Below are 26,072 nucleotides of genomic sequence, written 5' to 3'. Positions count from 1 at the left end.
ACTGTTGCCCAGATTTGAAAGTTAAAAACTTTAATGGGCTTTTACATGGGTTTTGATCACAATGCATTAGGACCACTGCATTCACAACAAAAATGCAGATAATCCAATGCCACATTTCTAACACTTTAGTAGTTTCAATGTGTCAAGACCACTGCACATTCTCAGCACAACGAGAATATAAAAACACATTTTGTGACAAGTTTAATCTTGGTCATTATTAGCGTCGCTGAGACTGATACTGTAATGCTACATAGTAAAAAGGTGGCTACTTCAAAGAGTGTCCAGACATTAGTGAGAAGCAGAAGCAACTTTCTCGCAATTTTCTGATTCAGAATCATCTTCAGAGAAGCTTGGGGGTTTAGGAGTGAGTCCTAAAGTCTTGAACATGAGCTGGTCGGCGTCAAAGTCATTGTTTGGTGTTGTTAACAGCTTCTCTCCAGTGAAGATGGAGTTTGCACCAGCAAGGAAACACAAGGCTTGCTCTGGCATGGTGAAACGGACTCTGCCAGCAGATAGCCTCACCATTGCTTTTGGCATCACAATTCTTGCTGTTCCAATCATCCTGATCATCTCCCATATCTCAACCGGCTGCACAACACACACACACACACACACACAAGATTTTTCAAAGCTCTTTACCACATTGTAGCGTCTGTGACTTGCATTATGTGTTTCTACTACCTTCTGGTCTTCAAGAGGAGTGCCTTTCACTGCAAGCAGAGCATTGATAGGAACACTCTCTGGGTGAGAAGGAAGTGTTGCTAGTGTGTGTAATAAACCGACTCTGTCTTCCTCTGCCTCTCCAAGCCCTATGATTCCTCCTGTTTATGGGTTAAAAAGAAAAACACTTGAGAACATGTTTGTTCTTCTTAATCTATGTATTCTATCAAATCAGTGAAAAACTAAGGATTTTCGTTGTTTCATATCGAAGTTACCTGAACAGACATTGATTCCAGCTTCACGAACATGGTCAAGAGTCTCAAGTCGTTCGTCGTAACTTCTAGTAGTGATGACGTTTGGGTAATACTCTCTTGAAGTATCGAGATTGTGGTTATAAGCAGTGAGGCCGGCCTTCTTTAGCTCTAACGCTTGTTGCTTCTCAATCATTCCTAATGTGCAGCAAACCTCCATCCCCATGCCTCTGTTGTGAAGTGAGAGCCATAAATAATATAGTTATAAAACATATTCAACATCATGTTCATTCTTCTCACGGGAAAACGAAGTTCACTTTGAATGGATCTCAGTTCAGATATCTCAAACTGGTGTTTGACATGCACACAAACATAGATATTGCCAACACTATGGAGTACCTTATTTCTTTGATGTAGTCAAGTATCTGGTTGAAATTGGTTTTCCGCCCTATGGTATCTCTCCACGCAGCACCCATGCAAAAACGAGTGCTACCAGCTTCTTTTGCCTAACAGGCACACAAACGTTGTTAGATTCACATCACAAGAGCTCGATACATTCTCAAAATGCTTCATTAAAACAAATCCCAAACTCATAGATTGTCAATTTTCATCATCATCCTTCCTCACGCTTAAACAATAAGAAACTCCCTCTTTTCATGTTTTTTTATCGACGCATATACACTGTGCTAAAGAATCAACAAGGAAACAGCTAAACCTTCTTTGCAGCTTCAATGACGGCGTCCTTGGACATGAGTCTTTGGGCCTTGACTCCAGTGCTATATCTGGAGGACTGAGGACAATACGAACAGTCTTCACTGCACCCACCAGTCTTTATGGAGAGGAGAGTACATTGCTGCACTTCCCTGAAGTTTTGAACATGTCTATGAACCTGAGCCTGAAACCCCCCCCCCCCCAAAAGAGACCACACAGTTTAATCAGTCATCACCAAGTAACACAGATACATTTTAAATGAGATTCAAAAACTAAAGATCGATTGTTTCCTACGGTTATACTCTCTACTTTTACAGAAACCCCAACTCCACATTCATGAAACAGAGCAGAGGTACAACAACAAAGAGAGAGAAAGGAGGGAAGTTTACGCCATGGAAGAGGAGGTCAAGAAGAGGAGAATCATAAACAGCCTTGATTTCATCTCTACTCCAGTCATTCCTCGGACCTTCCCGAATCGTCCTTTCTGCTTCAGCTGAAGCTGCTGATGATGATGAAGACGAGTAAGAAGCAGACTGGCGAACCGAGAGAGAAGCTCTCAGTTGAGATCGGAATACAAATCGAGCAAGCATCATTTTATCTCGATCTACTGATCTGCGCTAATCTTCCACTTCAGTCATCCATTATGAGTGAGTGAAGTTGCTCACCGTTGGAGTTTCCGCCTTCGTTGACACAAATGGGCCTCTTATTGGGCCATAAACAGTGATCTACTAAACGAAAACCTTTTCTCCTTAACGTTTTATTTTCAAAACGACTGCGTTTTAACACCATCGTTTACCGTTAACGACGAAAGCGTTTACCAATAACTAGATGTTCCTCTTTCAAAGTTTTTAATCGCTTTGTTTCTGAATCTACAAAGCTCATTGATTTGTATGTTGTTTCTGAATCTACAAAGCTCATTTGGTCTGTAAAGCTGTTTGAAATCCATGTATGGTTTTATAGGTTGCTCATCACTCGTTCATTGATGGTAGAGAGATTATTGTTGATTATAATAGGCAGCAACTGATGCCTGGATGGATACCAAGAAGATTAGGTTTCCCTATTCTTATGCTCTTTTGTCTAAACGATAGATTTTCTATAAGAGTTAGATCTTCATCTCTTTAGCTTAATCCTTGGAAACAGGAGGTGGACTTGGTGGTAGGAAAGAATCTGGACAACTCCCTTGTACGGTTTTACTTTTAGTCAGTGTTTTGAAAACCGGATCGGACCGGCAGGTCGAACCGGTCCGACCGTGACTCTCTAAAGAAGCCGAGTCCGGTTCACTTTAAAACCCGGATTTGATAAAAACCAGTAAAATCGGCTGAAACCCGGTAAAACCGGTGACCCGGTTTAATTTTAAAACCCGGTTCTTAAAAATTAACATATAATTAAGTGTTTAAAATTATTACTAGCTAAAATTTAATATTTTATAATTAGTGTTCAACTATCACTATTTAATTGATTTTTCATTTTTCTAAGAAAAAATGTGAAAATATATGTTTGACTCTTATATACTATTTTTATTTTACTATATTCTTAAAATTTGAAATGTTAGTTGTAAAAATAAATAAATATGATTGTTTTAGCTGTAAATCAGTTGTTGTTTTTTTAATTTTTAGTTTACATAGTAAACAGATTTATGTTTGTTGTTTATTTTGAGTTAATAAAAAAGAATAGAGAAAGTATTATATGTAGAAGTAAAGTTTATATAGTTTAAATATATAATTATATATATTTTTATATAAATAAAAAACCCGGTTCGACCAGTTGAACCGGTCTAACCAGTCAACCAGTAGTTTCACCGAGTCGGTGTCCGGTCCGGTTTTCAAAACATTGCTTTTAGTCTGTTATATTACCAGCAGAAGATAGGTGTCATGAACCTTCTGACTATTAGATTCTTTCAAAATCTCATATATAACTGTGCATTCTGTTTTGTTATAGGCGGCCAATCCCTCATGAAGATTTGAAGAAGCTTGGGAAGATACATGTCACGTACGCAGGTCTTCACCACTACTCTTTGTTTTCTTCTGATGCTATTTCTCTTCGGTCTTATTATTCGTGTTTCTTGTGCCAAAAGTGGCATATATTGATGTGTTGTTCATTGTGTCTAGATAACTAAAGTCTTTAGCACATGATAAACTTGCTTGTTGGATGTAGATCCCATCACCACCTACAAGCAAAAGGAAGTGTGTCCGATAAAGAGCAAGGATATTATCGGGAAGAAGAGTTTAAAGAGCAGAGGAGCCATGTCAAGAGAGAAGGGTCTTATCACAGTCACATGGGGGGCTCACAGAAGACTCAGCAAAGACAGAGAGGAGCGTTCCAGAGTAGAGTCTCGGTCTAGGTCACGATGGATAGAAGATAGATATGGTGATAAGGAAGATGTTTCTGGCAGCAAAAGATCAAACCATGGAGAGGAACGTCCTCGTAAACCACAGGCGTTCCCATCATCATTAGGAGGTCTTCTACACGGAATCATCATTCTTTTGACTGAATATCTGTTGAGGTTCTGTGAGATATATACATATATATCATCTAGTTTTCAAACCGCATGATAGTTTATAGATTTTGACAATGTAGTAACTTGTTGTTTGTGAGGCTAGTTGTTGTATAAATAAACCATCAAAACACAAGAGACCGATCACTTTTTGGGACATTATGAAGTTGTCAGTCTTCTCTCATACGAGAAACAGAATTGTTGGTAGTTTTTTCTTTTCTTTTCTTTTCACTGAACCTGTCTTCGAAATCTCATAAAGGAAGAAATCAGACTTTTTTCTCAAGCAGAAAACGATGCTAAGCAATACTCAGAAGCTCGAGTTTCAATGTTAACCAAAACAAAATGTTGGACATGGGTTTTACCCCCAACAAAGCCTATAAGATAATGGGCTCAGCCCATTAAAAGGGAGGTCAATAGGAAACCCTAGACCTTATCCTTCTATAAATAAGGATGCACCTCCTCTCTAGAAATGATCTTCTTTTGACCTCTCAACCATTTCATCTCTACATCTAGAAAGAAACATCACATTACATGATTTATTCTAAGCACTTGTAACCCTTTGTTGTAGAACTACGATTGGCTTGATCCCCTTTTGGGGTACGTAGGCATCTTTCACCGGGTTCAGCCACAATCATTTAACCCATTTTTATGATGATTTCTCATAAACCTCCATACAAATTCATTGTCTGATTCCAACAAACACTTCCAGCAAATTGACCGTTTTTGGATCAAACACAAAACAACCGGAATAAAAGAGTTAGTGAGCTCTTAGGCTGAGTAGAGACAGTCTTCGAAACAAAATCATTTGTTTTCCTTTTTCCTGGTCAGAACTTTGCTTTCATTAGGTTTACAAAAAAAAAAAACTTTGCTTTCATTTACTTAAATGGAAGAAGAAACAGAGTGTTCGATAGAGACACAGCTCTTTGTGCAATTAAGTTAAACCAACGGATTGACAAGACGTTGAATACAGTGAACAATTGTGAAAATGATAAAGTTCACAATTTTTCACTGTATTTGTAAATGGAGATTCATTGTAAGCAATTTGTAGACGACTTTCTAACAACTAGACAGAACAAGAATAGAAAAACCCGATTCAACTACCAATAAGTTCCGTTACCAGGATTTGGACAGATTCCTTGATGAAGAATCAGAGAGATATAAACCAATCTGAGAAACGGATTGCTTGTGGAAGAAGCAATTAGAGGTTTTGCTGACCGAACTGTCCCAACTCATTGACCGTGGTGTGGCTTCGAAGGTCTTTGCCTGCTTCGTATCAAATAGTTTCTTTTCAGCCAAGTTATATATAGAGTTGATTATCATATAGGACACATTTTGAGTTTCTATTACATAAAAAGACACATTCTACTTGGAAGGCACTTTGTGGTGGGTCCAAAGAAAATGTTGACAGATATACCCTTATTGAGACGAAAGACAAGTTGACTGTAGTTCCGATATCACGTAAACTTTTTGTTTTTCTTTGTTTCAAAATAATTTTTCTTTTTTAACATCGCTTCGAAGTAGTTAAAATTATTGTTTTATTCTTTGACAAAAATCTGGGTTGTATTGTGGATGTGGAAGCCAACATGACCATGAATAAAAAAGAGATCTCTTAAATTTGTGGATAGAGAATGAAAGCTTTGCTGTGGTGGACAAACAACATAGATAAAAAACAGTGACACTAAAAGGTTTGGATACAAATGTTAATGTGTCCACAATCAATGATGAACAAATTAATAAATTCAAACCAAAACAGTCACGTACATGTCTATTGAGAAAAAACAAAGGTTAGGTGATGAAAAACAAAGCTAAACAGACCAAAAATTTAATATTTCAGACATGTCAGAATGAGAAAAAAAACAATGTTTAACTTCAAACATGTCCAGCGACCATGAGTCTCATTAACCAAGGTAGTGTTACCCTCCTGAAACCATGAGAAACCCACAACACTTTGAATCTATCTTAAGACAAAGAACACAACATCATTGTTACTTTACATAAAAGGTAAAAGGTTACCTGAACTGGACTGCAGTTCCCTAGAAAATGTATTTTTTAGAAGTGAAAGATGGTCGTTAATCCAACGGTTGATGTTTAATTAAAGATGGGTAGTACATGACGGCATAGACGTTAGAGTTGTGGATGGATGAGATGTGGATGTGAATCACGAGAGAGTTGTGGATGGGTGAGATGTGGACGGGCGAGTTGTTGACGGGTGGGTTGTGGAGGGGAGAGTTATGGATGGGAGAGATGTGGACGGACGAGTTGTGGATGGGTGAACATACCATATTGAAGCCCTTCATCAACAGCTCTCAACTTGTCAGGATTCACATGAGTTTTGTATCTGTCTCTTCTAAATTCTTAGATGTTGACGCCAATACTGAACTCTCAGATTCCGGTATATCCCATCTGCAAACAAAACCGAATCAAGATCAAATCTTTCTAGATACTACCAAATCCTAAGTTGGATAAAGTTCGAACCTTCTGCGGCCAAAAGTTATATGAGGAAGAGAAAACCTCTGAGGGGAAATAGAAACAAAGACCCATATAAAAAAAACTTGAAACTTTCTTCTGAATGAGCTTACACTAGTAATGAATCTGAATCGCAGCATTGAGAGGCTCTACAACCAAGGCGGTGACAGGGGCGACTCTGTTTCGTTTCGTCGCACACTGTCATTCTCGTCTCTACCCTTTGATTACAACATCTCTTGAAGTCATCTATGGACAAGACAACATAAGAGAAAACAGCTTCGTCACTTTAAGGTTACCAGAAATTTGTGGACAAGGTTACCAGAAATTTCAGTGGTTCCGGTGACGAGGAAGGCGATATGATGATGATTATGGTGAAGCTTCTCATGGCCATTACGGGTGCGTATGGGCTTTGTTTGATGCATGGTCGGTGGCTGTGGCTTCGTTTTGTCGAGAGGAACACGGTGATGGTCTCAGATTTTTGATACGATCAACGAATTAAGAGATCGAGTCAAAAATTCAATTCGGACGGCGAAGCTTCTCACCGCGATTACAGATACGTCCGAGCTCTGTTTGAGGCGTGGTTGGGAGCTACAGCTTCGTTTCGTCGAGAGGAACATGGTGGTGGTCTCGGATTTTTGATACAATGAGCGAGCTGAGAGATCAAGTCGAAAGAAATATATCTGGGAAAAGTGAATTTGAACTAGAAGAGAGATGAAACCTTAGATTTGTCGGTAGTAACTTTTTAAAAATAAATATATATTAAATATGTAGTTATTAAAAATTAATTTGATAGATAAATGAAAGGAAGGGTAGAAGTGACCAACAACACTACAAGTGTGCCTCAAGCACAATGTGCCTTTGCATGTAATTGAAAAGTGGAAATGTGTCTTTGAATGTAAAAAAATCTTATATATACCCACGTTTTGTCTAGACCAAAGACCTAGTCAACAAATATTCTATTTCACCATGTTTAGTATTAAGAATAATCAAGTTTCGCTCAAATACCATCCACAAGAAAAATCCATACAAATTGTCTTAAATTAGTAATTTACTATATTCAAAAACTTGGCTAAACATATAAATACACTAATAGTTAACCCCATAATCAACCACCAACCAGGAAATTCAAAAAAATAAATAAAACAAAAAAAAAATCTAAGAAAAAATGGCATTGGAAAGGAAAACAATGATTGTGTCAATCGCTATACTTTTAATGATTATAGCAGTGACCCCGGCAACCGAAGCTAATGGCCAATTCAATATCCGACGGAGCTTAAATGACTTTGGTGGAGCTTGCTGCAATGTGTTCATTCATACATGTTGTTTTCCTCATCATTAACTTAACTAAATTTAATTACTCTCTCTCCAATAATTTCTTCTGATCTTTTCCTTTTCGACTAGGAGAATTGATAAGCTACTAAATGTTTAAATTAGTGGACCATTGGACATAATGTTTGATTAGCAATGTATTTAAATGACATATATGTATTGTTTTAGGGACTTTTGGATGTAATAAAACATATAATCATTAACTATTTAAAAATAAATAAATACTAAAAATTATGTGTTAGAAATTGTAGATTTATGCGGTAACGTTTGTGATTTACATCCTCCCAATCATCAGGGCAAGCTCAATACATTGTGAGCCCCTTGGACGTAATTTTTTTATAAAACTACAATTATTTTAAAAATAAAACTTTGAAAAAAGAAAAATTAAATTATTATAACACTCTTGTTAAGCTAGATGGGCTTCACACTTAAAACCAATTGGTGATAAGAAGAGTGACCCACCTATCTTATATATTGCTAAGGATCCCTTCCAATACCCGATGTGGGACAACTATGTGTCTAATACGCTCCCTCGAGATGATGGCTCTCTGAGCGTCAATCTCGGAATGCTCGGGCAAAAATCGATGGGCCAACTTTGGGCCAGATCGATGTGGATCGGGTTGGACTGCGTGGATCGAGCTCTGATACCATGTTAAGCTAGATGGGCTTCACACTTAAAATCAATTGGTGATAAGAGGAGTGACCCACCTATCTTATATATTGCTAAGGATCCCTTCCAATACCCGATGTGGGACAACTATGTGTCTAATAACTCTAAATTTATAGATAATATTATAACTAATTTATGTATGTTACTAAAGAAAACAAAAAAAAAATTGAAATGGGCCCAAAGCCGTTGCAGTGACCGCCCCTATGATAAGCTGGTACGGTGAATCATGATAACAAAAAGAAGATAAGCAAAAAAAAAATTCAGGAAAGATTGGGTGAACCTTTTTCAAGTTCTAAGGCGAGATTTTTCTGTGAAATTGCTATATCAAAAATGCTAAAATGTAACTTATAAAGAAACTTTGAGATGAAATACATATAAAATTTGTCTTAATTGCATGTACAATCATATGTCATTTGACTTGTTGACATTTCATTATAGGTACATATAACATCATTTATAATTCGTTGACATTTCATTATAAGTACATATAACATCATTTATAAATCGGCTATACAAATATATCCCGTTCAAGTATTATCTAATGTATTAATTAGAATCCTGTTTTGGATCTGTGTTATAATTTGATTTTGGACTGCTACTGATTTCTCAAATATAAAAAAACAACTTTGTTCACCTATGTATGGTCAACTAAGCATATCTTTTTTTTCATGATGGAACTAAACCTATACTAATCAAAATCCTCTTATTAATCATTTTAAACGTAGTTTTAATTGTTCTCAAGTTCGGAACAAACTTTTAGTAACCATTATGTATAAACTACAATCGTGCCTAAGTTTTCATTATTAGGTATTGTTGCTCTTTATCTTTTATTATTTGATTCTTAACAGTGTTTATAATGCTTTCTATTGGATTTTGGAATAATATTTTTGTTAGTTTTATTATATTTTTTTCATAGTTCTATTTTTCAGTTGATGTGCATTTCTGGTACTTAATAAAAGTGTTTACATATTGTTTGCTAGGTTCATGCGTCTTGCAAGAAAATGATTGTATGAATGTGGTGATGCTGGTGTATCTCCCTGTGAATATATTCCCCAAACATTAAATTTATAGCTGAAAATTGTATTTGATTTAATCATTTCCTTGTTACTCAAAGATTTTCACTATGATTCTTGCTTTTAAAATTGAGGTTGAGACATTAAACCTCTTATTACAAAGTTGCATTTGATTTGATCATTTCATTGTTACTCACTCCTTTTTATCATGATCTTTGCTTTTAAAATGGTGGTTGAACTACTCTTGATGTCTAAATTATAAAAAAGATAGGACAATGTACAGTGAAGTACTTTGAATTTCTCATTCAACTATTGAATTCATTGCAAGATGAATTGAATTTTTTTTTAAACATATGTGAATTAAATGGAGTTAAATACAATCATTTTGACTACAAAAAATAGGAATACCGACGATTGTCTAAATATTTTTGATATTTTTATATCTTTCCTAATTATTTAAAATAAATAATTTCATTATAAATTAAATAATTTTATTTTATACGGAAATTTATAATTTTAAATTCTTTTTATTTATTTAATTTGGAAATAAAAGTTATTATTAATTAATAAAATAAAGTGCTGAATACGTTGTTGAATGATGGGACAAAAATAAATAAAAAGTAATATGAAATGTTAAAAGATAAAAAGTGTTGAATGTTTACCATCACACGGATAATCCTACATTTCTTTTGAACACCGTACGGATAACCCTACATATTCGTGCTAAAATTAGGGGCAGATAATACTGCCAATTGCAATGGACAAAAACATGTGCTGACATATTGGGAGCTGTGCATATAAGTTTTGGCATATCTGTTAAACTATTTATGATGTAACTTGCCTTGACTGTTTCGTACTTGTTAACTTAAAAGACAGTGTTCAGGAGAATATAGATTACATAGTTAGCAATGACGGAATAAAAAACATAACTCTAGGAGATAAATAAAGATAAGAGACAGTTTGTTAGCAGTAATCTATATTTTAGAGTTATGTTTAGCAGTAATCTATATTCTAGAGTTACAAAAAACATAACTCTAAAATATAGATTACTACTAACAAATCATACCACAAGTTAATGCAACGCTGCTACTGCCACAAGGATCAGAACTGAAAGCACAAGCCATCACTGTTTATCAAACTATAGGATGATGTCACTAACAAGATAAACATTAACTTATCATGATAGCATTTGAACTAATAATGATGTTTAGTATGTGTAAAACTGTGCTTGTGCGCGGGCGAAAACAACTATTGGATGTATCGCACTTGAAAATTCATAATTTAGCAACTGAGCCCAACTAAATTTTATATAACTTTTTTTTTTGTTTTGAATACATCAAATTTAATTGATTACTGGAAAAGAAACACAAACCATATAATATATGGATCTTTGCAGATGATGATGACTTCCAAGTATATACAATAAGGAAGATAACCCCCAAAGCTTCTTTAGAAACGATCTCTGGCTCTGTGTATACAACGCAATGCTTCGGCTTCATTTGCTGAGTCTGGAATACTTAAAGATCTGCGGATTTCTTTGCTAAATGTTCTGAGAAACGGGTTACACGCTTTCTCGACCTTAACAGTCGTTGGAATCTACAGACAACAAACCCAGAAATGAAATCCAGAGAGAGAGGCTAACAGATAGAGAGAGGGGAAGAGAAGATAGTTTACCGATGGGAGTCCCTGGCTGCGAAGATGGGCAACTCGAGTTGCATACGAGTTAAGAGTTTCATTCTTTGGTTCTATAGATAGTGCAAACTTGATATTGCCCTGTAACATGTAAACTTGAGAGTTGATTGATGCGAGATAAGAGTGGAGTGTTTTTTATTTTTTTTGGTCAAAGAGTTCAGTATTTATGTGTGAAAACTTACTGCTGTGTTTTCACGACCGCAGTATATATTTGTATCATCTGGTAAAGACACGATCTTTTGGAGTGATGAAAGCATCTGAGACAGACAAAAAAAAAGGGGATAATATCGTTAAAAGAGAACAGAGCACAGTAAATTTGCTTCAGTGAGAAACGAAGAAGTTAGGTTATTAGAGGTACTCCAATGGTTATTTGAGTAAATGTTACCTGTTCGGGGGTACCTTCCGAGAGGGTACCACAGGATAAGCTATGTATCAGGTCTCCTGTGAATATTGTGGCTGACCCGGGAAAGTAGAAGCTAATATGGCCTGCTTGAGAATAAGAACAGTTATGACTCATGAGGGTAAAACATGAGTATTGAAGAAGTTACTAGTTTTTTTCTAAACTTGAAGAAGGATGAGCAGTTACACAGTGTAATATGTGACTGTGGAGGTAAATGGGCAGCTACAAACCTTGTGTGTGGCCAGGAGTGTCAATTACTTGAACCTCATGGCCAGCAAACATCCACTTGTCACTATCCTTGAGAAGTATGTCAATTCCAGGAATCCCATCCTTATCCACAGCTGAGCCAATCACCTGACGGAAACATAAGCCACATATATCACCAAATCAACAAAGAAAATAGCTAGAATACAGCTGACTAGGAAACTAGAAGTCAAAGTCACGTGAGAGCATTTAAGGCCAGAAAGCCATTATTTATGGTTAGACTAACACCTTACAACATCTTAGAAACCAAACCATTACATTGTAGAGCTCTATGTTTCAATCAGAGGAACGAGATAGTCCAATAGAAAAAGTGATGATACTTGCGCAGAGAGCATAACGAAACCATAATAAAACAAAGTACATAAATTTTAGATAGTATCCCCTCCTCACCTTTGCGCCATACCTTGCTTTCAGCTCAGCATTCCCCCCTATGTGGTCGTCATGATGATGAGTATTCAATATGTAAGTCAAATTCCAATTTTTCCTGCTCAATGCCTCTATAACAGGTTTGGCCTCGGAAGGATCAACGACTCCAACCGTGCCGGTGTCTTCGTCGTGCAAAAGATAAGCATAGTTGTCCTTATTACATGGTACCTGAAACATCACCAACGAATTAGAAAGAACAAGTAGAGAGTTGCTTCAACCCGAACCTTGAGGATGAAAAAGAAAGCATAAGAGACTATACCAGTTCGATATTTAAGGAAGAGGGCGTGTTGGAGATGCTGCAAAAGTGAGTGACTTTAAGAGTTTTTCGAGCTCCACGCAGCGTTTTGAGGGGCATGGAGAATAACCACATAACTCCGTATAATAAGCTTTTCCTGAGGCAGAGATGTCTAAAACCAGGAGGCCACACACAGAGCTCACCTCCTATCTGTTTCATTAATTACACAACACATTTGTTTCAAAACATAATTCAATCGCTAACTGAGATCTTAGGTATGTTGTTATGTGGATCGGAATTATCAAAGATAACAGTGAGGAGAGAGATAAACCCTAGAAGAAGAAGAAGGAATCGACGAATTGGTGGAAGATGGAGAAGCTTTGGAGATCATTGGTATCCTCTATCTCTCTCTACCTCAGATAGAAACGAGAGAGAGAGAGAGAGATGAATCGGTTATTACCCTTCGAAGCCTTCCTTGTAGATTTTGCGCGTAGAAAGAAGAGTACCGCAGGAGCTGTGAAGAAGACGAGTCTGCGACTTAGAGAGAAGAGACGTCTGAACAAGAGACAGCTTTTTCTAAATTTTTTTTTTTTAGTTCATCGCTTTTAAGTCAAACTTATATAGCTCACCTACCATTTCCTTCCTTTTAATGAATTGTTCCGTCTTATCGTAATTCATTTATTTTCTTTTTCCACATTTTTCACTAAGGTTACTGGTGAAATAGTTTTATTAATATTTAATATCTAATCTGTTAATTTATAATCATATATTTATAATCATAGTTTTATTAATATTTAATATCTAATATTTGATTATTTTTCATTAGATCTTAATAATCAATAAATATGATGATAATAAATCAATTAAAGTTGGAAATTTGAATTTTATTTTTAGTCATAACAAAATATGTTGAAAAAAATAAAAAAATACTATCAAAAGTTTTTATATTTTTATAAAATAATTAAAAATTAATGTAATATATTTGATTATTTACATTATATCTTAATAATCAATAAAAATATTAATAATAAATCATTTTAATGAGAAATCTGAACTTTATTTTTAATTATAATAAAATCTGTGAAAACAAAAATCTAACAGAATCCAAAAAAGTTTTAATATTTTTACACAATAATTCATTATATTTTTATAATTAGTAATGTAAATTTATTCTAAATTAATAATAATTAAATAATATCATAAACAAAGAAAAAACTATATGCTATTCTATAAATTTTATAATTGTAGTCTATTAGTTTAGAAATCCTATATTTTTATGTACTGTCGACAAGTCATAGTATAAGATATATTTGATTATTTATTTTAAATCTTTAATAATCAAGAAAAAATATTAATAATAAATCAATTATAATTAGAAATTTGAATTTGTTTTTATCCATAACAAAATCTGCTGAGAAAAATTTAACAAAATACTACCAAAGTTTTAATATATTTTATAAAATGCATGTAGTTAGTAATGTAATCTTATTATTTTAATTTTTTGTCATTAGTAATGTAATCTTATTATAAAATAATAATTAAAATTTATCATGAAAAAAAGTTCTATGCTATTTTAATTTTTTTAATCATATCTGTATTTTATTATCATTTTATTGATATTGAAACACACAAAATATATTATCTGTAAATATTTATATACAATATATAATAGTATATAACTAAATTTTAGTACGTGTATTATTTACAAAACTTGTTACTAGAAAATTTTGTAATTTTAATAATTAATTAAAATATTAATGACAAATCAATTTTTATTTATAATTTTTTTTTCATTTTTAACAAAATATGTTGATAAAAATACTAAAATTTTACCAAAAATCTAATATATTTTTATAAAATACTGAATTAATTTAGTAACTAAAATTTAAAATCATATAATTTTCCTAACTAAAAAATAATTGTGTAATTTTCTAAATTTCAGTTGATTAATTACACAGTTTTAAAATAAATATTAAGAACTGAAACTGAAAATAAATCCAACCAAAGTTTTGATATTTTATAGAATAATTCATGTAGTTAGTAATGTAGTCTTATTATAAATATAATTAAAGTTTTAACCTGAAAAAAAAAAAAATGAAAATTCTATGCTATTTTTAATTTTTTATTATAGTCTATATTATATTAAAATAAATGTGCTGTATAAATTAAATATGAGATATTAAATTGTAGATTAACATAATTTATTAAGAAACAGTTTCATTTAAATAAATTGTTATTTATAGTATATATTATCATTTCAATTCTTTTGAAACTCACAATATATATGATCTATCAATATTAATATATAATATTTAATACTAGATAACTGATATTTATTTCATGTATTATTTTACAAATTTGTTACTAGAAAATTTTGAACTTTTTATAATTAATTAAAATATTAATAACAATTTAATTTACGTATAAATTTAAATTTTTTTTTTGTTTTAACAAAATCTGTTGATAAAAATATTATAAATTTGACCAAAAATCAAAGATATTTTTATAGAATACTAGTAACAAAAATTCAAAAATCATATAATCTTCCTAGCAAAATATAATTGTGTAATTTTTCTAAATTTTTATTGACTACGTAAACAATTTTAAAAGAAATATTAAAAAACTCAAACTGAAAATAAATGTTAACAAAACGTTTTAATATTTTCTATAAAATAATGTAAAAATAGTAATGTAATCTTATTATAAATAATATTCTATTTTATAAATTTTATCATTATAGCCTATATTATATTAAAATAAAATTTATGTATAAATTAAATATGAGAAAATTATATTAAATGGTTGATTAAATATTTTTTTTAAAAAATGACTTTATTTAAATAAATTATCATTCAACGTTAAAAACAGGTTTAAGATTCATCAAAATGTAATATTTTGTACAAAAACTAAAATTATTAATTACACTTTGTATTTACAACTATATATAATCATTTTATTTATTTTAAAACTCAGAAAATATACTATCTATAAATTGTTATATACAATATATAATAATTTATAACTAACCTTTAGTTCATGTGTTATTTTACAAAAACTGTTAATAAAAATTGAAGTTTTAATAACTAAAATATTAATAAAAATATTAATTTTACTTAAAATTAATTTTCATTTTAACAAAATCTGTTGATAAAAATATTAAAATGTTACCAAAAATTCAAATACTTATAAAAATACTGATTAATTTAGTAACAAAAATTCAAAAGTCATATAATCTTCCTAACTAAAAAAACTTATTGTGTAATTTTCTTAATTTCTATTAATATACAATTTTAAAAATACTAAAAATAAAACTGATACTATTACCAAATTTTATAATTATAAAATCATAGATGGTAAAATATATTTTTAAAAAATGTAACACAAAAACAAATCATCCTGTAAAAAATAAAAAGTAACATTTGAAATTTAATTTAATAATAAAGAATCAGAAAAATACCATTATATAGAGAAAATATCATATATTGATAAAATTTACTAAAATAATATGATAGATACTACTATGTATATAATTTACTAAAATAATATAGCTATATTATTTAAACATAACAATGTTTTACTTACAATATCACTCAAAATAACAAAGTGATAGATGTGAAAGTATTATTTTTTAAGCATAACATGGAAACATAGACTATCATAAACAAATATCCATCTAATTTATAACTAAATAAATTTTAAAATAAATTGTATGAAAATTGTAAAAAAAAAATGAAAGTTATATTAAAGGAGATTATATATTTGATTATTTCAGATTATCATTTATGTATCAAACTCAAAAAATATAAACAACAATAGTCAATAAAAATATGTAATGTATAAAACAAATAAGTAGACAAAAAATACAAATCATTAAATATTAATAATGACGAATACGAATAAACAATAAAATTCTATAACATGAGAAATTGCCAGTCTCTCTCCATGATATATAACACTAAATATAAATTATATATTTAAAAGTTATATGATAATAGTAAAAATATATATATTTATAAAATAAAAAATTTCCGCATGAATGTGCTACCAAACTCTAGTCGTAATTAAAACTAGGATACAACCCGCGCGCTTTAAAAAGCGCGGAATTAAATTTTGTTGATAAATTTATTTATATTTTTTTTTGTTTGCTAATCTATTCAAATATGTGCGTCTGATTTTCAATTTACTTCCACATTGTATTATTTTGGTTTGATTCCGATTCGATAATAAATTTAAATTTTCAGTTCAAGATATATAACAACCGTTCGGTTAGTTATTAGTCTGAATTTGGTTTGGGTTTAATTGTTTTTTTGTTTGGTTAAGTCACAATATTCAATAGAACCAAAAGCACCAAGGTAAATTAAAAAAAAAACTCTAAATGAATAGGATATAATTATTTATTTATTTATTTTAGATAGATCTAACAACTTTTAAAAATAAAATTGTAAAATTATTTCATTTTAAAAGTATAGATTTTAAATAAATTAGTTAAGAAGATATACACAGTTTTAATTAGTAGTTTTAACTATTTACTAAAATCGTGGTACAAATAATATTCTGTGTAACAATAAACACAGTATCTGCATTCAAATCTTTTTAAAATTATAATTTATTATGTAATGGTAAATTACTGAAAATTAAAAATCTAATGGTATTAGAAAATTACTTAAACGTGTTGGACTATGTTATAAATGACTAAATCTATAAAAACTGCCCATTACAAAACTTATTATAAAATTATTATGGTATACGATTGTCTAGTATGTATTTTATGTAAAGTCATATATATAATATATGATAATTTATTTATTATAATATTAGTATATATAAGTGGAGTTTTTTAAGTATATGTGCTTTTACGTCTATGTTTAAATGTATTTTTGGAAATATATTATTAAGTTAGATATCATTGATAATTATAAATCATAAGTGCCATAGACTATGTTACGTGAATACGCGTTCCTTATGTAACAATATTAAATAGTAAAAAAAGGATAATAACATATGTATCTAGGTTCATATTAAGTCAGTCACAACATGTCCAATAGGTTCAAAGAAAAAGATGCCACAGTAGATTTAAATAGGACTCTAAATTAATAGATTAGATTTCACATAGTTAGTATGTTATACTATAAGGTTTCGCATCCCATTTAATCTGTTGTTGTTTTGTGGTGTTCAAAAAATAAATAAAAAATCTGTTGTTGTTTTTACTATTTTGGTAGATTAGATTATCCTTTTGGAAGGTAGGAACAAACATTTCCTTTCGGACTGAAAAATGAAACAAAACAAAGTTTCCCTTTGGTCAATATTCAATCATTTGCTGGTTTTGTTTTGAATCGGTACTCGTTTAATTTGGTATACAGATACAAGAAGTTGTTGTGACAAAAAAAAAGATACAAGAAGTTGAAAAGAGAACTTAAGCTAAACATGAAGTTCAGACTTGTCCAGTGTAATTATTTCTGAGTAATGATATTATTTTCTGACTATTACCCAAAGAAAATGAACACGATGGTAAGTTCAGAGAGATGTTGAGATCAAGGACACCCACATCTAAGGATTGTAATTAACCGTAGAGGCATTGAATCGATACGTAATAGAAAAAAACAGAATCAATAGAGAGAAAAATTTAGAAAACATAGTCATACTCGAAAAAGTTTGAACATAGCTGAAGTAAACAAAAACATATTCTCATATGGATTCATCATCTTCAAAGGTCTTGCACACTCAAACCTGAAATATATTTTACAACAACAAAATACCGTGTCAACATGCCAGCCATACAGAGAATTGTACCAAAACAAGGCAAGAGCTGAGTTGTAACGATTTCAAAAACAAACCTGGAGGAAGAGACTGCTTAAGCTTGTCGGCTTTCTCTTGGTCAAAGACGCAGAGCGTGTAGAGGTACTTTGAGCATCTGACCTTGAACTTGACAATGTCTTTGCTTCTCTTGATCTTCACAGACCGAGCATCCTTCCTTCTAGCTGTCAGAAGAAAGTCCTTGATCTCGTGGATTTGCTTAGGCTGCACCACATCAAAATATCAAATAAATGTTTCTCAATACAAAATTCAGAAAACAAAACTGAGTTCTCAAGCTAGTCCGCAGAATGCTGATGAACAATACGAAACAAGGCGAATACATCAAAACAACAGTTAGAAGATCAAGCTCTTTGTAACCTAGAGGTTTTGCTAGATCCTAATCAAAAGCAACAGGAGCCAATTAAGCTAAAATGGAACAATAATCGGACATTTTAAGCTACGGGAACAACGATGCTACACTAAGACTGAAGAGAAAACTAGACGCCTTCCGAAACAGACAGAGATACGACGTACCATTGTCGGATCTGTTGTTTGAACCTAGCCGCCGTCCACGTAGAGAGCAAGAACCAAAAGGTTTAAAACACCGTCCGCAAAATATAAGGAGTCGCTTCTAAAAACCCTAAGACTCCTATATATCATAATACCAGATTTGCCCTCTAGCCCATCTATAAAACAATTTTCATATTGGGCTTTAGTTTCTCACATAACCAACTTTTACCCAATTTTATGGTATTTCGTCTCTTTATTTTCGGTTTTACATTTTACATACCCAAAGTCTAATTGTATACATACAATAATCTAGTTCAGTTTGGGAGAGAAACATGATTAACCACAAAAAAAAATCCTTTTGGATCATTACTTAGCATGGTGTGAGTGTATTAAATGTTATTTGATTGATGTATATGAATATATGATGCATTGTATATGTTTTGATCCACCACTTTTTATATTTGGAATATCGGTGCTCTTGGCTCAACTAATCTTGGCATTTAACAGAGGAAAAGCTTTTGCATCAAATGTTATTTGATTGATACACTTCAACTAGTTACAAAGACTGCTCTAAGCTAGGGCTTCTACTGGGAGAAAACCTAATAACTGAAAAAGTCCAATTGAAAACAAAACAAAAGAATGTCCTAAGGAATTGAATTGCAAAGAAAGAAAAATAAAAAGAGTAGTTCATTGTAGATGTGAGGGAGGAAGGATTGAATCAAGTAGCTGATCTTGATCATCTCTCAGTTTCTCCGGCCATGGTGGCATATGCTTCATCTGCTCCGGGGCATTTTCACTCAAACTGCAAGATAAAATAGAACACTTTACACCGAATACAACAACATAGACAAGACATTTTGCAGAACTGAGATTTTACGTACTTTATGAGAAGTTTCCTGATGTTTTTCCTGCTCTCGTTGAAGAGTGTCAAGTTTTCAGTTAACTGTAAAAGAAGAAAAAAAAAATGAAGTAAAATAACTTTTTTTCCCTCAGTTTAAGTTGGTAAGAGATCAATACTTCACCTTCAAGGATGTGAGATTTGTGAGATTTGCTGAAATCCGACTGAGGAGTTGTTCATTCTGTTTAAGAAGCTCACTTGTGATCCCTGCATATCATTAAACGAATCTTTATTGATATTTCCATATCTATTTCTTTAAGATAAAATCTTTTTTTTTTAGATAATCATTGGATCAAATATAATATACTTACCATCTACTTCTCTAAGAAGATGTGATGATGCAAACAGATGTGCAGCTGAGTTTCTAGCCACCACCATATCAATAACCTCCTGAAGTTATCAAACATGAAACATAGATTACATCAACATATGCAGATTAAACACGAATATTTTAGATAACAACAAAAATACCAGCAGATAAAAACCGAACAGAGTTAAATCGTATGTTGAAAAACCTGATTGTCAACCCTGGCTCTTCCCGACACCGTGTGGTCTTCTTTTCTTCTCTTGTTATTTTCTTTCGTCTGCGACATAAACAAGAACCCGAAGGAAACGAATAAGAAACAGAGAAACAAAACAATATAACTTGTAAAAGGTATAAGAAGACTTTTACATGCATCCATCTGCAACGCATAGCTATGTCTCTAATGGTCTTGTTGTTCTGAAGCTCTAACGCTATTTTCGCGTAACGTGAAATACTTGGTTCCGCCGAATATCTTTGCGAAAAAATAATAATAATCATCACAACAACAAATCATGAAAGTGGGAAACCTAATATTGATCGAGAGAAGTCACTAACCTAACAAGACCATGTTCGAGAATTGCTTGTTCTTCGGAGCTCCAATACATGGTAGATCCCAAGTGGTGTCTCATCTCTGAGCTTTCCGGCGACGTCATGGAGTTGCTGAAGTACGCATTTCGGAAATTCCAGTCACCGCTTGACCATGAATGATTCGCCATTAAACACACCAACCAAGAGATTTCTAAAGAATTCAGAGATTTTAAGATACAAATAAAACCCTAGCTCCGAATAATAAGCAAAAAAAAAAGAGTAATATATGTGAGGCGCAAAATTAAATAGAAATGTATAATAGTGTAGAGTTTCTTTGGTTCTCATTTTCTTTATTCATTAGTTAGCGATAATAAAATATATTTAAAAGCTGTCTTTGTACGTCTAAACACAGCTTGATATTTTGCTTTGTTTGTCAAATAGTCAATTTTTCATGATTGGAAAGACAACCACAAATGTCTGCTTGATTAGAAAAAAGTTTTTAAAAGGTACAAAATCATCGTGCACTAGTATCATAGACCATTAACACATCAATATATTTCACTTAACGTGCACTAGTATCATGGCCGGTCTTTGACAAACCGAATGAAACATTGGTCTTTAACTACAAAATTTTATTTATTATATATATATACTAGGATAAATTCATCCTAGGGACAGGCGATTAAATAAAATAATAATACAAATTTATTTAAACTTTTTATTTACTTTAACTAAAATTATCATTAAGATTCATAATTGTTTATCTATTTTAAAATTCATTTTAGATATTACAAACTTGTATAACTATAATAAAATTTGAAAATATAATTATTTAATTTTTCTTAATGTTTATTTTAGTTTAAATATACCAATAAGATAAATAGACTTTTTAAAAATTTACAGAGCACTATGAAACATTAGATTTTTTTTTAAAATTATATTTATTAATAATAAACTGATTATATTATTCAAATAAATATATCTAAAAGTAGTTTTGTTTTTTTCTAGAAAAAAAGATATTTTCATTTTTGATGGAAATTACGATTTTCTGGTTTTGGTTTTAGGCGGGAAAATGCGATTTCCGATTATGGAAGGAAAAACGTGATTTCCAGTTTTAGCGGGAAAACATATTTTTTATTCTAATGAAAAAACACAATTTTCCTGTTTTGGCGGAAATTTCATGTTGATACAAATATTTTATCTTTTTATATCATAAAATCTAGTGTGTCGATTTATTGTAGTATTAGAGGGTGTTGCATCTATTTGCTAATCATATACTTATTTTACTATATTAAAGGTTTCATTAAAATATAATAATTTCATGTTGATTTTTATATTCCTCACATTTTTAATATGCGGTGTTTTATATGATTTTTTCCTAAATTATTTTATGTAAGTGTGTAAATTTTACTGTAAGTGATTTGATTTTTAATAAGAAGCTAATATAAGTATTAATTTACGTGATGAGATTATATGTGCTTAAAATCATTAAAACATATTAGTAAATACTATATAGTTTATCACTAAAACACACAGATTGAAGATCCTTATTCTTTGAAAAATATCCGTGATATATGCCTTATATATAAAATATTTCAATTAATAAACCTGAATAAGAATCTAAGTAGAACTGGTGTCCAAAAAAGCTCCAAATTCTTATTATAATTTGTTTCTCATTTTTTATTTGTTTTAAGCTGTTGTTTTATGGCCGCTAACAACTTTAGCAGTCAGCCAACATATTTGTCTTATAGGATTACAACTCTGGGCGATTTTGTTTAGCTAGTGCTTTCATGCATGGATCTAAGGTTTGATGAATCTCGAAGTAACTTTGTGAATCAGTTGGCAATTAGGAGAAGAAATTAAGTTGACTATTTTTTTTTCTTAAATGCAATTAAGTTTTTTTTTAAAATGCAATTAAGTTGAGTTACCAACAACAGAATAACAAACAACAAACACATGGGAACGGCTTCCTCTGGGTTTGATGTTTCATCAAATAAAGGAAGTACTGAGAAGGGCCTTTGTGGTGGTCGCCCTAGGTGGCATGAACATCCTAACCCATCATTACTAACAATGTGACGCCACTTTCCTTTGCTGCTTAGAGTTATAAGGTCGCAGTTTCTTCTAATATTACTCTGTCATCTGCAGATACTTAATACTAGCTGGCCGGCCCGCACCCTGTGCGGGCATTGTACAGATTCAAATTATGGATTGAATAGTACAAAGTTTTAGAAGTAACGGATTTTATATCATAAGATAACCGTCTTTGGGATAAAGCATCAGACACAGGAAAAAAATAAATAACAATTAAGTATCCTGTCTACGGAATATTTTGAAAAACTTGTTTGTAGACAACATTCAATGTTTTTGTCTCCGGCTTCCTTTCTTTACCAGTTATTAGAATTTTTAATTCAGATCTCGATTTAACTCTTGAAAGTGCAACGTAGAACTGACCATGAGAGAACACTGGCTTAGGCAGAAACATTATTAATATCTAATCAAATGTTTTATGTATTATTAAAACTAAATTTGTTCTTCATATGTTTTATGTATTATTCATAAAAATATGTATTATTCAAATACAATTCATATGTTTAATGTATTATTAAAACTAAATTTGTTCTTCATTCAGTCTTTGTGGTTCAAAACTATAAGTCTTTTAAACATTACTTAATTCAATCTACTTTGATGTTTAAATTATTATCATATACTTTGAAATATGAAATAAATAAATCACGCATGTGCGGGCATAGAAATGATTTATATATTGCATGTATAACTATTATTATTAGTACATAAGTAGATCGTAATTATATTTTACTCTCGTTGTATCTTCGTATTTTACTAATTTAGGTTTCTCCACATATAAGTCTCTCTCCCTCTCTCTCTCTCATCATAAATCTTTTAATTTTTTCAAAAAGATAAAAAGGTAATTACGATCATATCGTGTGTGCGGGCATTCATATGATTCATATATTACCCGTCTAGCTATTAGTATAAATATATAAGTAGATTATAATTCTTTCTCAATCTCTATGTATCATTATGTCTAATTCATATACTACATGTTACATTATTATTATAAGTGCATAAGTGGATTGTAGTTATCTCTCTCTCTCTCTCTCTCTCTCTCTCTCTCTCTCTCTCTCTCTCTCTCTCTCTCTCTCTCTCTCTCTCTCTCTCTCTCTCTCTCTCTCTCTCTCTCTCTCTCTCTCTCTCTCTCTCTCCCCCTCATCGTAAACCTTTTTTTTGAAAAGTATAAAAATGTAAACATTCTTTTAATTCACCGATTATATTTTAACTACCACAATTTTGATTTATATGGGAATGTTTCCTAGTTTAATATTTTATCATGAATTTTTCTTGGGTGAATTAATAACTAATCATAGTTTGCCTAATGTACAACTTTTTTAAAGATAATAAAAAATAATAATAATTTGTGTTAAGTTTTAAAATAAATGAAAAATATTAGCAGCTACCAAAAAAATGATTTTTTTAACAATTTTAAAAGTGTCACAAAAGAGTAAATCATAAACACTATACCCTAAACCCTTGGACAAATCTTAAACCCTTGGATAAAAATCCAAACACTAAACCCTAAATTCTTGGATATACCCTAAACCCTTGGGTAAATCCTAAACACTAAACTATAAATTTTTGGATATATCCAAAACACTAAATCTCTCTCTCTCTCCCCCTCATCGTAAACCTTTTTTTTTTGAAAAATATAAAAATGTAAACATTCTTTTAATTCACTGATTATCTTTTAACCCTTGGGTAAAAATCCAAACACTAAACCCTAAATTCTTGGATATACCCTAAACCATTGGGTAAATCCTAAACACTAAACTGTAAATCTTTGGGTATACCCAAAACACTAAATCTCTCTCACTCTCATCGTAAACCTTTTTTTGAAAAATATAAAAATGTAAACATTCTTTTAATTCACCGATTATCTGTAATCTAGGTAATCTTTGATACACGTATCTTGGATGAATTACCAATTATTCATAGTTTGCCAATTAATGTACAACTTTTTTTAAAGATAATAAATAAAATAATAATAATTTGTGTTAAGTTTTTTAAAATAAATGAAAAATATTAGTAGCTCCCAAAAGATGAATTTTTTTTAACAATTTTAAAACCGTCATAAAAGAGTAAATCATAAACACTAAACACTATACCCTAAACCCTTGGACAAAGCTTAAACCATTGGGTAAAAATCCAAAAACTAAACTCTAAATTCTTGGATATACCCTAAACCCTTGGATAAATCATAAGCACTAAACTGTAAACCCTTGGGTATATCCAATACACAAAATATCTCTCTCTCTCTCTCTCTCTCTCTCTCTCTCTCTCTCTCTCTCTCTCTCTCTCCTCTCTCTCTCTCTCCTTCTTTCTCTTCCCCTCATCGTAAACCTTTTTTTTTTTGAAAAATATAAAAATGTAATTCTTTTAATTCACTGATTATCTCCTACTACCATAATTTTGATCTATATGGGAATGTTTTCTAGTTTAATATTTTATCATGAATTTTTTTGGGTGAATTACGAACTAATCATATTTTTCCAATTAATGTACAACTTTTTTTAAGATAATAAATAAAATAATAATAATTTGTGTTGAGTTTTTAAAATAAATGAAAATATTAGTAGCTGCTAAAAGATGAATTTTTTAAAAAAAATTTAAACCGTCACAAAAGATAAATCATAAACACTAAACACTATACCCTAAACCCTTGGACAAAGCTTAAACCCTTGGGTAAAAATCCAAACACTAAATTCTAAATTCTTGGATATACCCTAAACCCTTTGATAAATCTTAAACACTAAACTGTAAATCCTTGGGTATACTCAAAACACTAAATCTCTCTCTCTCTCTCTCTCTCTCTCTCTCTCCCTCATCGTAAACCTTTTTTTTTGAAAAAAAAATAAAATGTAAATATTCTTTTAATTCACCGATTATCTTTTAACTACCACAAATTTGATTTATATGGGAATGTTTCCTAGTTTAATATTTTATTATGAATTTTTCTTGGGTGAATTACCAACTAATCATAGTTTGTCAATTAATGTACAGCTTTTTTAAAGATAATAAATAAAATAATAATAATTTGTGTTAAGTTTTTAAAATAAATGAAAAATATTAGTATCTGCCTAAAGATGAATTTTTTTTAACAATTTTAAAACCGTTACAAAAGAGTAAATCATAAACATTAAACTATACCCTAAACCCTTGGACAAAGCTTAAACCCTTGGGTAAAAATCCAAACACTAAACCCTAAATTCTTGCATATACCCTAAACTCTTGGGTAAATCCGAAACACTAAACTGTAAATCCTTGAGTATACCCAAAACACTAAATCTCTCTCTCTCTCCCCCCTCATCGTAAACCTTTTTTTTAAAATATAAAAATATAAACATTCTTTTAA

General features: G+C 31.2%; 4 protein-coding genes across 4 annotated transcripts; all 4 read right to left on the bottom strand.

The window, feature by feature from the left end:
- Positions 1 to 11: 11 nt before the first annotated feature.
- On the bottom strand, positions 12 to 2,283 carry LOC130509009 (biotin synthase, mitochondrial). The gene is made up of 6 exons (XM_057004534.1): positions 2,012 to 2,283; positions 1,627 to 1,806; positions 1,311 to 1,417; positions 936 to 1,141; positions 682 to 821; positions 12 to 588 (listed from the first exon to the last, which is right to left on the bottom strand). Exons 1-6 carry the CDS (start codon positions 2,213 to 2,215, stop codon positions 289 to 291), a joined length of 1,137 nt encoding a protein of 378 aa, XP_056860514.1. The 5' UTR covers positions 2,216 to 2,283; the 3' UTR covers positions 12 to 288.
- An 8,600-nt stretch (positions 2,284 to 10,883) lies between these two features.
- Positions 10,884 to 13,205, bottom strand: LOC108844275 (hydroxyacylglutathione hydrolase 1, mitochondrial). The gene is made up of 8 exons (XM_018617497.2): positions 12,943 to 13,205; positions 12,636 to 12,821; positions 12,341 to 12,544; positions 11,917 to 12,040; positions 11,672 to 11,772; positions 11,469 to 11,543; positions 11,269 to 11,367; positions 10,884 to 11,190 (listed from the first exon to the last, which is right to left on the bottom strand). Exons 1-8 carry the CDS (start codon positions 13,000 to 13,002, stop codon positions 11,044 to 11,046), a joined length of 996 nt encoding a protein of 331 aa, XP_018472999.1. The 5' UTR covers positions 13,003 to 13,205; the 3' UTR covers positions 10,884 to 11,043.
- A 4,994-nt stretch (positions 13,206 to 18,199) lies between these two features.
- LOC108846825 (60S ribosomal protein L38) lies at positions 18,200 to 19,055 on the bottom strand. The gene is made up of 3 exons (XM_018620028.2): positions 18,939 to 19,055; positions 18,446 to 18,629; positions 18,200 to 18,338 (listed from the first exon to the last, which is right to left on the bottom strand). The coding sequence occupies exons 1-3, from the start codon at positions 18,939 to 18,941 to the stop codon at positions 18,316 to 18,318; spliced, it is 210 nt and encodes a 69-aa protein (XP_018475530.1). The 5' UTR covers positions 18,942 to 19,055; the 3' UTR covers positions 18,200 to 18,315.
- Positions 19,056 to 19,430: 375 nt separating this feature from the next.
- LOC108846834 (uncharacterized) lies at positions 19,431 to 20,917 on the bottom strand. The gene is made up of 7 exons (XM_018620033.2): positions 20,672 to 20,917; positions 20,486 to 20,588; positions 20,328 to 20,396; positions 20,124 to 20,202; positions 19,937 to 20,019; positions 19,796 to 19,857; positions 19,431 to 19,716 (listed from the first exon to the last, which is right to left on the bottom strand). Exons 1-7 carry the CDS (start codon positions 20,830 to 20,832, stop codon positions 19,602 to 19,604), a joined length of 672 nt encoding a protein of 223 aa, XP_018475535.1. The 5' UTR covers positions 20,833 to 20,917; the 3' UTR covers positions 19,431 to 19,601.
- Positions 20,918 to 26,072: the final 5,155 nt, after the last annotated feature.

Source organism: Raphanus sativus, chromosome 3 (genome assembly GCF_000801105.2).
Source record: "Raphanus sativus cultivar WK10039 chromosome 3, ASM80110v3, whole genome shotgun sequence".
NCBI lineage: Eukaryota > Viridiplantae > Streptophyta > Magnoliopsida > Brassicales > Brassicaceae > Raphanus > Raphanus sativus.
Note: the sequence above shows the minus strand (reverse complement) of the source record. Positions and strands in the feature narration are given on the sequence as shown.